Raw genomic sequence first — 17,402 nt, 5'->3', positions numbered from 1 at the left:
GCGGAGAGGAAGAACAGATCCATCATAGGGGCTGCCAAAGCCATGTTACATGATCAGGGGTTGCCATTGTTCTTGTGGGCAGAGGCCTGCAACACCGCTGTTTACTTGCAGAACAGGAGTCCGCATCGTGCTTGGGGCACATGACTCCGGAGGAGGCTTTCTTTGGGAAGAAGCCTGATATTGGTCATCTTCATATCTTTGGATGCATTACATACTCCTATATACCCAAGGAGAAGAGGACCAAACTAGAGCCCACCGCAGAGAAGGGTATCTTTGTGGGCTACAGTGAGACCTCAAAGGCCTTTCGGATTTACATTCCTGCACAGAGGAGAGTTGTTGTCAGACGGGATGTGAAGTTCGAGGAGGACAGGGCCTTTAGGAGGTCACGGGAGTTAGAGTATCTGGATCAGCCAGACCCTCAGCAGCAGTTGAGTCAGTCGCAGGGATCCAGTGGGCAGGGATCAGGAGGATCAGGAGGTACATCTATGAGGATGTCAGGTCCGTCAGTGAGCAGTGGCTCACCGAGCCAGAGGGGTGGTGCTCCGGGCAGCATGCAGAGCAGTTCACAGAGCAGTTCACTAGGGAGTCCACTGATGGACAGTTCACACGGTACCTCAACTTCTACAGGTTTAGGTGCAGGCAGGAGGACAGCAGACAGACAGTCAGGAGTTCAGGCTCCTGATGATGATGATGAGGAGGAGTTTCATTCTCCGGTGGGAGAAATGCGCTCAGGGAAGAGGAAGCCCAAGTGGCTTCAGGACACCTTGAGAGATGCCTCATCTGTTGCTGAGCCGAAGAGGCCGGTCAGAGAGAGTAGACCACTTGAGAGGTTTTGTAGCTATATGGCGATGGTTACCAGCATCCTTGACTCTGAGCCTTCTAGCTATGAGGAGGCAGCTAGCCAGCAGGTCTGGAGAGAGGCCATGCAGGAGGAGTATTCTTCTATAATGAAGAATGATGTTTGGGAGGTGGTGCCGAGGCCTGAGGGCAAATCCGTGGTTACTTCCAGATGGCTTTACAAGGTAAAGCATGCTGCAGATGGTAGCATTGTGAAATTCAAAGCAAGGTTTGTGGCTAGAGGGTTCTCCCAGGTAGAGGGAGTTGATTATGAGGAGATCTTCGCTCCCGTGGCTCGATATACTTCGATCTGCTCCATTATATCGATAGCAGCAGAGATGGGTTGGAAGATCCACCAGATGGATGTGAAGACCGCATTTCTCAATGGCTTCATACAAGAGGAGGTGTACATTGAGCATTCACAGGGCTTTGAGGTGCATGGGAAGGAGTCCCATGTGTGCAGACTGAAGAAGGTCCTTTATGGCCTGAAGCAAGCTCCCAGAGCTTGGTACTCCAGGATAGATACATATTTGCAGGGGATGGGTTTCACAAAGAGTGAGGTATATCCGAACCTTTACTTTATTGTGATTGGTGAGGAGCCTCTCATTCTGGTGCTGTATGTGGATGACTTGGTCATTACAGGTGCAGAGAGACTCATAGAGCACTGCAAGAGAGATCTTGCGACGGAGTTTGAGATGAAGGACATCCGCTTGATGCATTACTTTTTGGGCTTGGAGGTGTGGCAGGAGGAGGGGCATTTCTTCCTGGGGCAGGGGAAGTATATTGTGGACATCCTTAGCAGATTCCACATGGAGGATTGTAGACCCATGTCGACACCGATGATCACCAACTGGAAGAAGCTTCATGCTTCGGATTCCGAGTTGGTGGATCCCACATTGTACAGGCAACTAATTGGTTCTTTGATGTATTTGGTCAACACTAGACCAGATATTTGTTTTGCAGTCAACACGATGAGTCAGTTTATGTGTGAGCCTAGGAAGGTTCACTAGGTGGCTGCAAAACACATTTTGCGATACTTGCAGGGGACAGTGGATTATGGTCTGGACTACAGGCAGGGAGATGGAGTGAGATTGGCAGGATACACTGATTCTGATTGGGCAGGTTGTGCTTCTGATAGGAAGAGCACTTCAGGGTGTTGTTTTGGGTTGGGTTCAGCAGTAGTGTCATGGTTAAGCCGAAAGCAGCAGTCAGTAGCACTGAGTTCAGCGGAAGCAGAGTATATCGCAGCCAGTCTAGCTAGTTGTGAGGCAATCTGGCTTCGCAAGATGTTGTTTGGCTTATTTGGTCAGCCGTTGAGACCTTTAGTGATTTACTGTGATAATCAGAGTTGCATTAAACTCACGGAGAATCCAGTTTTTCATGACAGGTCAAAGCATATCGGGATCAGATATCATTTCGTCAGAGACTATGTTCAGAAGGGCGCTGTGAAGCTTGAGTATATTTCCACTGATGAGCAGGTTGCAGATCTTCTTACCAAAGCCTTACCACGGGGCAAGCATGTCTACTTCAGAGACAAGATGGGTGTGGTGAGGAACACCTGCCTCGGTAAGAGGGAGTGTTGAAATTTGGTACCGGAGGACAGGTGGTTCCCTTAGGCTTTGAGCTTTGGCCTAGGGAAAAGTGTCCAAAAGAAATTAATTTTTCTCCTAAAGTAACTTTATAATTTTTATAAAGTTAAATCTAATTTAAAAGTGACTTTAAGTGATAAAGTTACTAAGTCTAATTTTAAAGTGACTTTTATAAAGTCAATGAAAAATTAGAAAGGAAAAGTGACTTTGGAAATAAATGACTAAGTGGGTCTTTATTAAAGTGGGGTGAATTAAAAAATAAAAAGTGAGATTTAAATGAGCATTTAATCTCAGCCTTAGATCTCAATCTATTTCAACCATTGGATTTAGGGATCACCCAAAAGTCACTTGGATCACCCAAAAGTCACTTGGGGTTAGATTAAAGGAGGAAAATGAGGAAAAGGTCATTCATTCTTTCATGAGCAGATTGGGAGAAGGAGAGCAAGAGAGATTTCTGAGCAGGGAGGAGAAGGAGGCAGCAGCTTGGCACACATTCCAAGGCAGCAGTTGAGCAGATTTGTATAGCTGATTCAGCACATAGTGAAAGGCAGATTTTGGCACGATTTTCGAGGAGTGGTTTGCACAAAAATCGAGGAGTAGTTTGCTGATTTTTCTGCACGCAAAACGAGGGCCGTACAACACATTTATTGCAGGACGTACAACGCATTTAATGCTGTTCGTACAGCTGCATTTAATGTTGAAAGTGGGCACGAAAATTGAGGAGGCGGTACAACGTTTATTGCTGTCCTGTTTGCTGTAATTTCCAGATTGCTGTGAGGCACGGGAAAAGAGATAAGTTGTAAATTTGCTTGCTGATTTTTTGCTGAATATTTCTCACTGTAAAAAGGCAATTTTCAGAAATGAAGAAGAGCTCTCGAACTGGTTTTCCCAAGAGTTGCAGGGAGTTTTTCCAGGGTCACATTGACCAAAAATCTCAGTGTTTAAATGTGTTTTAATGGCTGTTTATTACTGCTGATTTTTATTTCTGCAATTTCCAGCATTCTGTAAAATTTCCAGAATTTGTTTTTTCAGCAAATTTATTTTTTCTAGCTTGTTAAATGTATGGTTATGGGAAAGGACATTTAACTATATGGGAGAAATAAGGAGGAACTGAAAACCTAAGTTGCACGAAACGGGGAAACGGAAATGAGTTTCCGAAACGGGAAGCGAAACGAAACGCGACCTCCCAAAATTTTGGAAACGGGGAAACGCGAATATATATAATAATATATATATATATTAAAAATATTTAAAAATTATTATTATATATATGTGCAATCATAAATTCTCCTAAATAGTGTGATGAGATAATGAGACAAACTGCTCTTTTATAACTTTAGAATAGGTTTTTAGAACATCTCGGAAACCTAAAAAAAATTAAAAAACAAATTAAAAAAAAAAAATTTAAAAAACAACACATAAATTTGGGGAAACGTGGCTCGTACGGCTTGGAAACGCGTTTCCGGCCGTACTGCCACGTTTCCGTTTCGGGAAACGTGGCAGTACGGCGGAAACGCGTTTCCAGGCCGTACGGTACGCGTTTCCGGGTTTCGTTTCGTTTCCCGGGAGGAAACGACCCCTAGGGCTACGTTTCCTGCAACTTAGCTGAAATCCGGGGTGGGAAATGAGAAATTTCTACAGTTAGCTCCATATCTTTTCCAGATTAGCAATCACATCAGCATTAAAATAAACTGCAAATAGAACATAAACATAAATCGCAGAAGGCAAGCCAAGACAAGAGGACACAAGATGTGGCGCTAGCCAGGGACAAACCCCAATGTGGAGAACCCTTGATCAATTTTTCTTATATGTTCTTCAATATTTCAACAGAGAGAGAGAGAGATAGTACGTTTACAACAGAAGTCAACACTTTGACTTATCTAGATAAGAGCATAGATCATCTCTAAGAAGATGATACATGAGATCAGTTGAAGACATGTTGCTTCAACTAATTCTCCAAGGTGACTCCTTCACCTATCGTTGTGCTGCATTTCGTCATCATGCTGCACCTTACCGCGCTGCACTATGCTGCACCCATCATCACTATGCTGCATCTCATCATGCTTCATTAATCATCACTGTACCCATCACTGTACTGCATTATGTGCCATTGTTGCACCATGTTGCCATCTTGTGCTATGTGTTGGCTGCACCTTGCATGCTTGTTGTCCCTAGCATGCTTGTTTTTGCATGCTAGTTGTCCCTTGCATGCTAGTTGTAACATTGCATGCTTGCTGTATTTGCTGCTAAGTACCATACAATTGTGTCAATGTTAGTTATCTGTCCTTTGCATGCTGCTCTTCTTCAGAGACAGATGCTCCGGCTGTTTCGGCAGTTCCCGGCACTTCTGGCTGTTTCGGCAGTTCCCGGCACTTCTGGCAGTTTCGGCTATTCCCGACAGTTTCGGTTGTTCTCGGTAGTTACGATAGTCCCGACAGTTCCAACTTTTCTGGTAGTTTCGGTAGTTGCAGCATTTCCGACTTTTCCGGTAGTTCCGGCTTTTCTGGTATTTCCGGCTTTTTCTTCTTTTCCGACAGTTCCGGCTTTTCCGGCAGTTCCAGATTTTCCGGCAGGTTCGGCTTTTCCGTCTTTTTTGGTAGTTCCGGATTTTTCATCTTTTCTGGCAGTTCTGGCTTTTTCGGCTGTTCCGGATTTTCTGGCAGGTTCGGCTTTTTCGTCTTTTTTGGCGGCTTTTCGGCAGTTCTGTCTTTTCCAGTAGTTCCGGCTTTTCCGATAGTTCCGGCTTTTCCAACAATTCTGGCTTTTCCGGCTTTTCTGGCAGTTCCGGCTTTTCTGGCATTTCCTGCTCTTCTGGCTTTTCGGTAGTTCTGGCTTTTCCGGCTTGTCTAGCAGTTCCGGATTTTCCGGCATTTCTTGCTTTTCCGGCAGTTCCAGCTTTTCCGGCTTTTTCGGCAGTTCCGGCTTTTCCAGCTTTTCCGGCAGTTCCGGCTTTTCCAGCTTTTCCGGCAGTTCTGGATTTTCCGGCAGTTCCGACTTTCTGGCCTGTGGATCAGGGCAATGTTATTCCTTAGGATCTCTCCTCCTACTAAAACCCAAAGACAAGTAGAGAGAGGAAGAGATCCCAAGTGTGTTGAAATGACTTGAAGGCCACCTCTATTTATACTAAAATGTTGAGCACATGTGGGGTTTATGTGGTTGCTGGCCGATCTTGACAAATTGTCTTATAACGCAAATAAATTCATAACTCCATGAATACTTATCGGAATCGGATGATCTTTAGATCAATCCTACACCTCTCGATGAGAGGGGTCCAAGAAAAATATCAGCTACCATAAATAAGATCACCCACATAGAGTTTGGCCCTAGTTGCCAATTTTAACTGTTTTGGATTTAATATTTCCCATGCCATATTCCTATATAAATTTCAAGCTAAAATTTAAGAAATGAAAATTTACTGGATTGCTACTGTACAGATATGTACATCAGCATATGGAATGGATTTTAGGGGCACGGCCATACGGACTTGTAGCTGTGGTTGATATGAAACAAGGTACATGGTGCTAGATTGTTAATTGGCAGCAGATAGGTTGTATGGCACAACAACCAGTGTAGTTATGTATGTTTTAGTACAAGTTTGTGCACATGAATTTGAAGATGAATTTGCACACTTGACACTTAAGTACAAGTACAGATTGTATATTGGCAAATTTTTCTTGCCTATGATTGCATGGAAGACTAATTTGATGGCTAAGTGGCAGCATACAATGATTGCAGAATTATAATGGATTGTACAGACTAATTTGATGGTAATTTCAATTTGTATGGGAAGATGTAATAATTGAACACAACAGTGGAAATGTTAAGAGCAGCAATTTGATGATTTAATCTGCATAATTGGCCATGAAACGGCATTGATATAAAATGAGATATACAAGCTCGTTTATCTCTGACATTGCAAGAAAATTTCTACAAATATATGAAAGACATATTGAATAAGAAATGATTGATAGAATGAATAAGAATGATGAATTACAATGGGCCTCGTGATTGTCTACTTATATGGATTGGTTGGTCACGAGGTCAAGGGGTTTGTGCCGCTTTGACTTTTCATTAAACTAATTACATTATTATTATTATGTTTACAATAGATCACATCCTTTCTTGTGGTGTGATCCATATACTTGGCACATTGCACGTTCATGCATGGAGTTGATTGCCTTGGGATTTGCACATTTGGATTGGTTACATGCATCTCGTGGACCACTTGCTATTTTTGGAGCATTCTCCTAGAGGCTAGGAGCACTATTTTTTTGTTATATCTCTCATACGCCTTGGAGCACATTTGTGAACTTTCTTAGGTGGACCCTTGAGCACATTTTTTTGATTGTATCCATTATTGGGTGGAGAGTTCTTGTGAACAACTTGCATGTTGACTTGCCATGCTTATTTTTGTTTGTGCTCCCTCTCTTGGAGACTCAGTGTAAATTTTTCCTTATTACTGGGGGACAATGGATTGATAAGGGATCTAACTACTCCAATTTTATATTATTTCTTTAAGTTCTTAGGGAGGCCTTTTTTTTAAAGTTATACCAGAGAAAATAAATCTTTATATCCATATTGAAATAGATATAAATGCTTCTGTCCATATGTAGTGTCCAAAAAGACTCAAAATAGTGCCTACTTTACGACTCCCTGATCTTCTGTATTCAAACAAATTCTGAACACATACAGGTCATACCACTTTCACAGACCCAAAACATTTGATGAAAACAAACTCCTCAGATAACTGAACCTATCTTAGCCTTACTTACACTGATTACATTGTTCCAAATATTTTTTAACCGAAAAATAATGACTTGTTAGGGAGTTAGTTGGCCAAAAATGATTTTTTATTGTACGAGAGTAAAGGTTCACTCTATAAAGGCAAGCTTTCTCTCCATTGTAATGGCTGTTGGGAATTTGGGGATTGAGGATTTCTCCCATCTGTACTTGATTTGTACATCATATGATTGGAGCTTGAATGGAAGATTGGAGGTATACTATCATTTTATGTAGGCTTTCATTGTGTATTTTATTTTCATATTGTTTATTTTTGTATTGGGAAACCCTTGCTACATTTTACAAGTGTCTTGTACTAAGATGATATAATTTTACCAATGTCCAACTAATGACCACAAAAGTAGGTTAGTGGGGCTGAAGAATACAACCAATCTGAATACAATGTGGGAGTGCAAGTATATCCCCTAGAGAATACCGAAAATAATATAAAGAAATAAACATGCAGTAGTAAAGCCTCAAAACACATTCATTTGGATAGAGTAGTGTGGGGATGTTGTTGAAGCTAGTGGTAGCTTCAGAAGGTCTTTTGCATAGGCTTGGTGTCTTAGCATGTGGGAGATGATTTATTGCCTCTCTAGGTGCTTGCTTGGTGGAGTAAGTGATTTATGTCTTCTTTCCTAAGTCTAACTTAGGAAAAGTACAATAATTAAAGTCAATTAATTATTGTGGACTATTAAGTCATTTTCTAAGGATAAATAATTTAATTATTTAAGTGACTTAGAAATAATCTCAACCATTGATCTCCAAGATCTTCTAGAAGGGAGATTAGGGTTAGGGATTTGGACTTAATGAAGATTATAAAAGAAGCCTAGTAAAGAGGTGAAGACACGACAACAACACAAGAGCTCAAGAGAGCGAGTCATCATAGAGAGCAATTTTCTCTAGTGTGAGTGGCTCAATGGATTGGAGCGCAAAGGAGGAGAAGTATGGGAGAATTAAGGGCAGATCCAAGAGGCCGAGTTGAGGAGATTGTAGGGCCAAGATGCTGGAGGAAAGTTGATTTGATTTGGAGAAAGCCAAATTGTTGGGGGGCTGAGTTTCCTAGGTGCAGTGATAACTCGTAGGGAGGGCGCAGGTCGATTTTCTAGCTGATTGATTGGGCTGAATTTCTCCAGGTTGATTTCTTCCAGAGGCTGATTTCCAGGAGGCCGAATTCCTTGGGCCAAATTCATCCAATGGTGGCCGAGTTACAAGTTCTAGTTTTTGTATTTTTCCTTGTATCTCTATGGGACAAAAACCTAGATTTTCGAGATTAATAGGTGAATTATTTTTGCAATGTGTGATTGATCTCTCTGATTTAAGTTTCGTTGCGTATTTCATTTCTGGAAGTTAAAAATACCAACGATTTTATTTTTAGGTAATTCAATATTTGTTTCGCTAAATAAATAAATTGCTGGGAATAAAATTGATTGTCATGAGAAAATAAATCTGGCTAGTTTTTCGAAAATTTAGCAGATGTTATCCTTATTATTGCTATTGTTGTTGTATTAACAATTCATTTAATGAACCCAATTTTTACTGGATTAACATAACCTTATTTTCATAACAATGCTTTAGAATGGCATCTTTAGCATTCCAATGTAATTTTCTCCTACAAATTTCAGCAAGCTGAGGCTGATTTGTGGCAAGCTTAGCAGCCCCATTGCCTTACATTTCCATGCACATATCCTCTTTGATCTATGAATCCTCGACTTCATTTGCCCAAGGTGTGATTAGGTACTTGGTCTTGAGGTTTTCCTTCAATCTTTTCTTCTCACACCATTTATTCTTCCATTATACTACATCCATTTGCTCTGCCTATGCTAACTCTACAATAAGTCACCTTGTAGCTTCACTGTATCTTTTTAGCAATCATGCCTTTAGGGAAGACCACCTTGAGTTGGATAAGAGTGAACCAAAAGTGAGGGGAAGAGTTATTTTTGTGGTGGTGGGTAGCCTTCTTGAGTTGCACAATACTAGCTCCTTGATGCTTGGGACTTTACATCATTCGGGGCTGCTAGATTTTGCTATAACACTACTGATCATGTGTTAACATGTGTTATTTGTGCTTTTCTATTCTGTAATTTATTCTCACCTGTTTTGAGTGACTTAATGTAAATTGATCACCAGCCCATTTTATTGTGTTTTATTGGACACATGGTCAACCTTTATCACTCTCCCCACCATTTTGTACACATTATAAAGTAAAACAAATGAGTGTACATTGTACAACAATTTACAATGTTGACAATCTCCTCTCATACTTACAATCATTATCTCTTATGCTTTTGTTATGTGTATCTTTCTTCTATTTGCTGGTGTTGTGCACATATAATATGTGCCTCAACAAATAGATTGTCAAGTAAAAATAGACTTCCCATTAAGCTAATCTAGTTGCAGTCCTATCATGGCTAAGCTACGCCCATGCAAACTAACTATAGGAACTAAAGAGGGACATCTAACCATCAGTTCAGGAGCATCAACAAACTTTGTGCATAGAACTTGGACACAAAATGAGTAGATTATAGCATGAAGGTATCTCCTAGCTGTTCTGAACCTGCCATGGGTTCTGTCTAATTGATCTTCACAAAAGACCCACACCTTCTGAATAGAGCCTCTTACTCCTTGCACTCTGCTTCCCTTTATGAGCATGGGACAAATCGTCCTTCACAGGATGATCCACTTTTGTGATGCCACAAAGATGTACCTTCTTTCAGATGTTGTTGTTGTCTAGCTCAGATACAAATCCATCAGCTAGATGCCCATCATGAGCTTCCTCTCTAGGGCCTCAAATATTAGTAGATTTTTGATTGAATGTCTCTGAGCTCCTCCCAAGATCACCTATCTAGGACCTTTCAACCTGGGAACTCTTTGGAGGACATTGGTACTTACGCAGTGATTGATAAGGATGGAGATGACTCTTCTCTCTTCGCTATATCTACCTCTATATCTAATGCTGATTAGAGCTTCTCTCTTTTTTGGGGTTGATCATGAGTCACCCTTCTTTACTCTCTTTCCTTTCATGTTTTTCTTGCATCTTGATGCAGGGGAGCCAAGACCCCTTTGCCATTTAAAGTCGCCGGCAGGATATCTCAGGCAGAGAACTAATGCCCTAGCCAGCAAAGAATTCTCATCCACATTGATATTACCCACATTCTCATACATTCACTATTGCAGAGCTCTGATATCACTTGGCACATGAGGATAAACATCACTGCCTGAATTTTAGGGTATTTCGCAGTGGATTCTAATCTGCATACGATACTGAGAAACACATACTCTACAACAATGAATGAATCCTAAAAATGTTAGAACTATAAAAGCCGTGCATCCACCATAGTCTGCTCTAATTGGATGCTATAGAACACAAGTCTGCACTAACCCATCCTTCTTGTACAGGCATTGTCCTTCTTTAGTAGAAATGAACCTACTCACAGACCATCCCACAACAGAACTGAGTAATGGTTCAACCCACTAACTGACATTTTATGGGCGATAGACTCCAACAAGCAACCTGTGTGTTATGGGCCCACAGTGTTCCCCTACCCAATGATCCTACACACAGGTGAGTAAAACTTTAACAACATATAGAGAATCACAGTTCAATACATGATCTTCACGCAGACCCTTGTTTGCAGAGCTCCCCGATTCAGAATAACTTAATATCTAGTTGACATATTTTTATAGAGATGTATGATGATAGGAATTCACAGCAGAACTGTTCTCCACAAGAATAGACGCTGTTTATTATTGACATCCATACATCATAAATCATTCAAATGCAATCTACAACAATAATACATAATTACAAAGCAATATAATCACACATATTCAATCACTGATATGCATGAATGTTTATGCGGAAACCTGAAGGTAAAAACCACCATCTCAGTGATCGAACCCACTCTTTCTCTTTCTTTCTTTCATTTCTGTGGAATATTTACAATGGATCCATGGACATATATCAGTTTACAAGCTCATTGGGTTGCCAGGCCAAATGCCATGTCAACCTTTACCATTACCTTTGTCCCTCTTGAGGTCTCCTGTCTTCTTCTTTGAGCAACATATTCTTGTTATCATTCATGCTGTATCTGTTCCTTTTCCTCAAACTGTTTGTCTTCAACTTCTAAATGGTCTGTTCCTATGCTCTTTTCAGCTACCACCACCCATGCCCTTTCATTTCTAGCTTTTGTGTTTTGGTTTCCAACTTGAGATCAATCTCTTCCCAATGATTCTTCTTTTACAACGTGACCTTTCAGATTCCACTCAGCCGGCATGTTCCTTCTTCAACTTGGCCTGTGGATTCCCTTCTACATGTGTGGACAGAGTTCCACTTGGCCGCTTTTATTTTCTTTCAGTTCTGGTTCCACAACTTTGACTTGGGGAGTTCTTTAGCCAAGAGAAATTCCACGCGGTCTGTGGTGCAAAGCTCCTAAGCCCACAACTGCTTATGTACCCACAGTCCCGTTCTGCAGCAACTAGTTCTAGGCTTCCAACACCCATTGGTTTCATGGTAATCACACTTCGTTCCCTGTGCCATTCTACTCCATAATGCTCTTCATTCTGGCTATGCAAATTACATCATCCCATGGTCCACACCTTCACTTATCTACTGGAGTCCATTAACTGTGAACTCTATTTCTACTTCAGACAAGTCCATCACAGTGTGTTCAAGCTGGCATATTCAAAATGATGTCAATTCTCCTGCATCACATCTATTTAGCTTGCAGCTTTCAAGTGCCCTTTGCACTTCCACATTATGTTTCTTATTTGCTGTTTTCTTGTGATAGTTCGTATCCTATTGTATCTTGAATCCATTAAAAGGTAAGTCCTTTGGTATGGGATTTTTGTTTCTTTCTATAATTGTTCTTTCAAAGCCTGAACATAATTTTTCTTGTGCCTTGTATTCTTTTCTAATCCTGGTATATTTTGATTGCATGGTTTCTGTGTGTCTGTGTGTATAGTTATAGTTTTATATTGCCAATTAGTACTTTTTGTCCACTAGGCAGACATGTTTACTATGATTCAACTTTTTAGGTGGAAGCACTGAACCTTTCTAATCTGCTTGCAGTATGGTGAAGTAGATATCGATGGATCATTAGTTGCTTCACAGATGAAAGGAGCTGAAGATATTGTAATGCTCAATAATGGTTGTCTCTGCTGTACAGTAAGAGGTGATCTTGTGCGAATGCTTTCAGATTTGGTGAAAACAAAGAGAGACAAATTTGATCATATAGTTATCGAAACAACAGGTGAGATGGTAATTTGCTTTTTCTTTATATGTATGATTCTTATGGAAACTGCAGTTTAGTATTGAGAAATCCTCTGTTTTTGAATATATTTTTTATTGAGAAATAGAAAATCGTGTTAGAAGTTTTTGTATTTTGAAAAGCGTTTTGAGTATTGAGTACATACCATGACATGTAGATTACTCATTTTTGTTCTTTGACTTGATAAATAGATATAAAATTAAACATTTCATTAATTTCCACATTTATAATGTAAGATGGAAAGGACATTATAGCTGCATTTCCACTGATGCTTCTATGGCATGTCATCTGAACAAGGTGTAAGCAGGTTGCTGGAGTCGTTGGGCGCGTTGGTAATACCACAATATCAAGAAAGCTTTGACCTGACTTTTGATATCAACAATTTTTTATTGAACTAAGCTTCTGTAATATCCCTCTTGGCGAGATTACCCTTAGGGTGCAATTCTGAGCTAGGGTTTTCAATAAACCATGAAAGAATTGTATTTCATAACAGTAATGCAATATTCATCAATATATGAAACGGTGTTGCTTTACAAGGTAGTATAGTAGAGAACTCAAGCAACAGTAGACTCCACAAGCAACCGATATAAAATACGACTGATTCAACAATTAAATTAACTGACTTACAACAGTCAACAATTTCCCAACAGGGATATCAAATCAAACATGCTACAGACTGTGGCTGTCCCCTTGCTGCCACAAAACCATATCAGCAGACCTTACTGCTAACTTGCACCCTTAATAACCCTTGCGTCCTCCTGATCGTGGCCCCTTTGGTCACTTGCGGCCCCAGCAAATGGTCTCAGCTACCACAGGAAATTAGCCCTCAGCCTTCTGCTGCCACAGGGAGAGATCATTCATCTCCTCGTTGCTTCAGAAAGGCAGTCTGTTAATTTTTTCTTAGGGCTATATTGTTCTTTGCTTAAGATAACTGCATCACATCATTTACACATTGAATTCACCCCACAACAATATAACATCATTACATTATATGCAATTATGTAGAAATAACAACATCATCAGTAATGCAGCGAACACCAGAAGAAAAACATGCACACAGAGAGACACCAGGGTTGGTCGAAGACCAGGGAAAACCCCACAAGGGGTAAAACCCAAAATTCTTCTTCTTCTTCTATTAGATTTCATCAATTGTTCAACGGTGATACAAAGCAGTGTTGCGAACATTGCGATTGGGATTAAATTGGCGAGGGGAAAAAATAGGAAAAAAATTGTAAAAATTGGGAAAAAATCGGAAAATACAAAAATATTCATTTTTTCTCAATTTTTTTAATATCTAAAGCATCTAAAACATAAAATAAATACATTGACACATAAATATGATAAAAGAACTAATATGTAAGATGTGTAATATCATTTCTATTGCTACATCACACATAACAGTGAATCATGCCCTGAATAGTAAGTCCTGACTCCTAAGTCCCAACTCAGCGTCAAAATATCAACAAAAAATATAATAATGTATCTCATATCATGAGTCATAATGTCATATACAATGAAATGAACCAAATAACTAATACTACTGATTTCCTCTGCCCCTCTTGCGAGAAAATGCAAGCTTTTCCTTTCCCTCTAGATGTAGATACCGGTGGAGTTGGTAGTGGACTCTGTTGTTCTCTAGAAGTTGAAGAACTAGGAGCTACAGGAGGTGGACCACGCCCTTTACTAGTGGCAGGGGTAGCCTGGGTAGGTGTTGTTAAAATTGGAAACTAGGGCCAAACTCCATGTGGGTCATCTTATTTAGGGCAGATGATATTTTTCTTGGATCCTTCTCATCGAGAGGTGTAGGATTGATCTAAAGATCATGCGATTCCGATAAATATTCATGGAGTTATGAATTTATTTGTGTTATAAGTCAATTCGTCAAGGTCGGCCAGCAACTAAATAACACCCACATGTGCTCAATGTTTTAGTATAAAAAGAGGTGACTTGATAGTCATTTCTACACACACTTCACTCTTGATTTCTCTCCACTTGTTTTGGGTTTTAGTGGAAGAGAAATCTAAGAGAGGAAGCCCTAAACGCAGAAGGTAAGGAGCCCTAGTAAGAGCCCTAGATGCAGTCAAGTAGGAGGGCTACTCGCTGCCCTGGTCTCTAGAAGTCCTAGATGTAGTAGGGGAGGAGCCCTAGCATGATCTATGCATGACCTAGCCGCAGTCCTAGATGATCTACACATGACCTAGAAGCGATGAGGGGCAGGGTCCTCGAGGTACCCAGCCTCTTGGATTAGACCTTTCTATGGGAGCTTCGAAGAGGAGTAGCAGTACTGGCATATGTCAATAGAAACGGATGTGGATGCAGCGACAGAGGGAGCTACAGTGCATGATTCCCAGGACAACGTGAGGCAGTAGTGTGAGAAGCATAGGAGTGTTGCACCAGTGCAAGATGGCACAGAGACGTGTGCAACGGTGCGAGATGCATAGAGTTGTTGCAACAACGCAGAGCTCAAAGAGGGAGCACTTGTTAGTGACAGAGGTAGCTTTAGCATCAGGAGTGTTTCTCGCCAGACGGAGATGTCAAAGTTAGGAGATCACTTACTTACTTCTCAGTAACTGAGTTGTAGTGCAACAGTTAGCAGTGGTAGTGCTATGGGAAGCACGATGCAACATGATGAGAGGGGTTGCAGTGCAGATGCAACGGTGGCAGTGGCAGGGCCATGGGCAGCAGCACAGATGCAGAGGGAGTTGCAGTACGGATGCAGCAGTGGCAGTGGCAGGGCCATGGGTAGCAGTACAGGATGCAACAGTGCAGATAATGGGCAGCAGGCCTAGCATCAGCATAGGGATTGATGCCGGATGATTAGCGTAGTACTCATTGAGGAGTATTGCTAGAGCACAATCCTCGCTAAGAGGGAGTGTTGATTTGGGGTAGCATCGGATGTGCTCTAACCACGAAAATTGGTGGAGAGGCTAAAGCAAAGGAGATCTCCAATACCCAGAAATGGTTTGGGCAGATTCTAAACAGTTTGGGAGATATTAAAATAATTAGTATTTTTAATGGAGTCCCTAAGTCTAAACTTAGGGAAAATAAAATATTAATGTGAATTAATATAAAACTATGTTAGAATGGTCCAAAAGTCATGGATCAAGCTAGATCTAATCTTAGCTGTTGATTAGGGACTTAATATCGGCCGTTGATTTGTCAACGAGAAAAGTATAAGAGGAGGCTTGAGGGTCACTTGGAGAACAAACCAAGAGATCAATATTTCGACTTTCTAGGGCTGGGTTTGCTGAGAAAGTTGAGGGAGTGATCAGAGTTGCAGCTGAGGGGCAATGAATACAAAAGTAGAGAGCCAGAGATAGCACCAGGAGGAAAAGCGTAGTAGCCGGAGAGAGGGACGCAGAAGTAGCCAAGGGTTCATGTAGAGGCAGCCAGGGCTCATGCAGAGGAAGCCAGGGCTCACGCAGAGGCAGCCAGGCGCTGCGCAGTGCCTCAAAGGGCCACCATGGGTGACGCAAAGGGCCAGAGGACTGATGCAGTGCCTCCAGAGGCTGACACAAGCCAAGCTAGAGCGACGCTGGGCTAACGCTGGGCCAGAGAGAGGCTGATGCAGTCCTTAGAGGCTAACGTTGGGGTTTCGTGGGGTAGATTGGAGTTGTGGAGCTGCCAGAGTGTTTATTTGGGGTTTCAACCGGAATATCTGCTTCCGAGTAGAGAGGTACTACTGTCGAGATTTTTCTCTGTTGGGTGAGCTGGATTTGGCACCCATATTGTATTCTGAAACTGCTTAATAAATGAAACCCTCAAATAGCTGCACCGGTTTTCCCGCATTGGGTTTTTCCGAGGACATAAGTCCAAAACCAACGGTGTCACTTGTGTGCTTGTTTCTGTTTCCTTTAGTTGATGGTCTGTAATGTGTTGAGCATACACTTGTATTTATTTACTGTCGAGATTTTTCTCTGTTGGGTGAGCTGGATTTGGCACCCAGATTGTATTCTGAAACTGCTTAATAAATCAAACCCTTAGATAGCTGCACTGATTTTCCCGCATTGGGTTTTTCCGGGAACATAAGTCCAAAAACAACGGTGTCACTTGTGTGCTTGTTTCTGTTTCCTTCAGTTGATGATCTGTAATGTGTTGAGCATGCACTTGTATTTATTTACAGTATTTACATGGTAAATAACTTGTTAATTAATAGAACAAGTAGGTAGGAATAAATCAGAAAGTACATGAAGGGTTTCTAACGGGTTAGACTTAGAAATTCCAACATGGTATCAGAGCGTGGTTGCAGATCACAGGAGAACTGAGGACATCAGCCGAGCAAAGCAGCAACAACAAAAAACAATTGTCCCGAGTGACATAAGCTGTTCCTAGCAGAGTAGCAGCAAGGAAGGGGTGACACAATGCTTGCGTCATCAGGATTGAGCTAGGAAGAGGCAGCGCAGAGGCTGAGGGAGGCAAAGACAGGCTCACGCAGAGGCCAGGAGGGCTGACGCAGTTGGCTGAGGAAGCTAATTTGCCGGTGCCAGGATTGTGCAGAGCCTAGGAGCTCTAACCTTCAGTTTGCTGGGGTTTAGGAGGTTGTGGGTAAGTTGCAGAGTAGAGCTGGTGGGGTAGTGTAGTCAAAACAGTACCTAACAGGGCAAGGCCAAGGAGGAGGGAGTTGCTACCTAGGATTTCTAGCTGAGAAATTCGGATCAGTGGTGCACCCGCACTAACGATCAGAGTGGGGGGCATCTCAACATTGGCAGAAGGGTTTCCAGGAGGGAAATCGAGGCTCAGAGGGAGTCACACCAAGAACTTCCAGGAGGGAAGTAGAGGAGCAGCGAGATGACAGTGAATGGGGTAAGAGACCAGGACAGACTGGACGAAGCCTCAAACTTCGTAGTCTACAAGGCTAGAATCCTATCCGTTCTAGATAGGAATCGTGTCAAGCACTTCACCTTGAGGACGATAGCTATCCCAGTTG

At 41.6% G+C, this 17,402-nt stretch overlaps 1 protein-coding gene across 1 annotated transcript in view; it reads left to right on the top strand.

Annotated features, from left to right (window-relative positions):
• The window catches only part of LOC149193731 (uncharacterized), a 233,037-nt gene that overhangs the window by 45,388 nt on the left and 170,247 nt on the right, over positions 1-17,402 (top strand). The window contains exon 3 of the mRNA XM_089407420.1: positions 12,277-12,457. Coding sequence (XP_089263546.1) covers positions 12,277-12,457 — 181 coding nt within the window. The remainder of the gene's footprint in view (positions 1-12,276; positions 12,458-17,402) is intronic.

Source organism: Pinus tabuliformis, chromosome 2_2 (genome assembly GCF_031772625.1).
Source record: "Pinus tabuliformis cultivar Carrire ecotype Pingquan chromosome 2_2, CPIR1, whole genome shotgun sequence".
In the NCBI taxonomy this organism is placed as follows: domain Eukaryota; kingdom Viridiplantae; phylum Streptophyta; class Pinopsida; order Pinales; family Pinaceae; genus Pinus; species Pinus tabuliformis.
The sequence above is the reverse complement of the archived record's forward strand: the minus strand, read 5'-3'. Positions and strand labels throughout refer to the sequence as shown.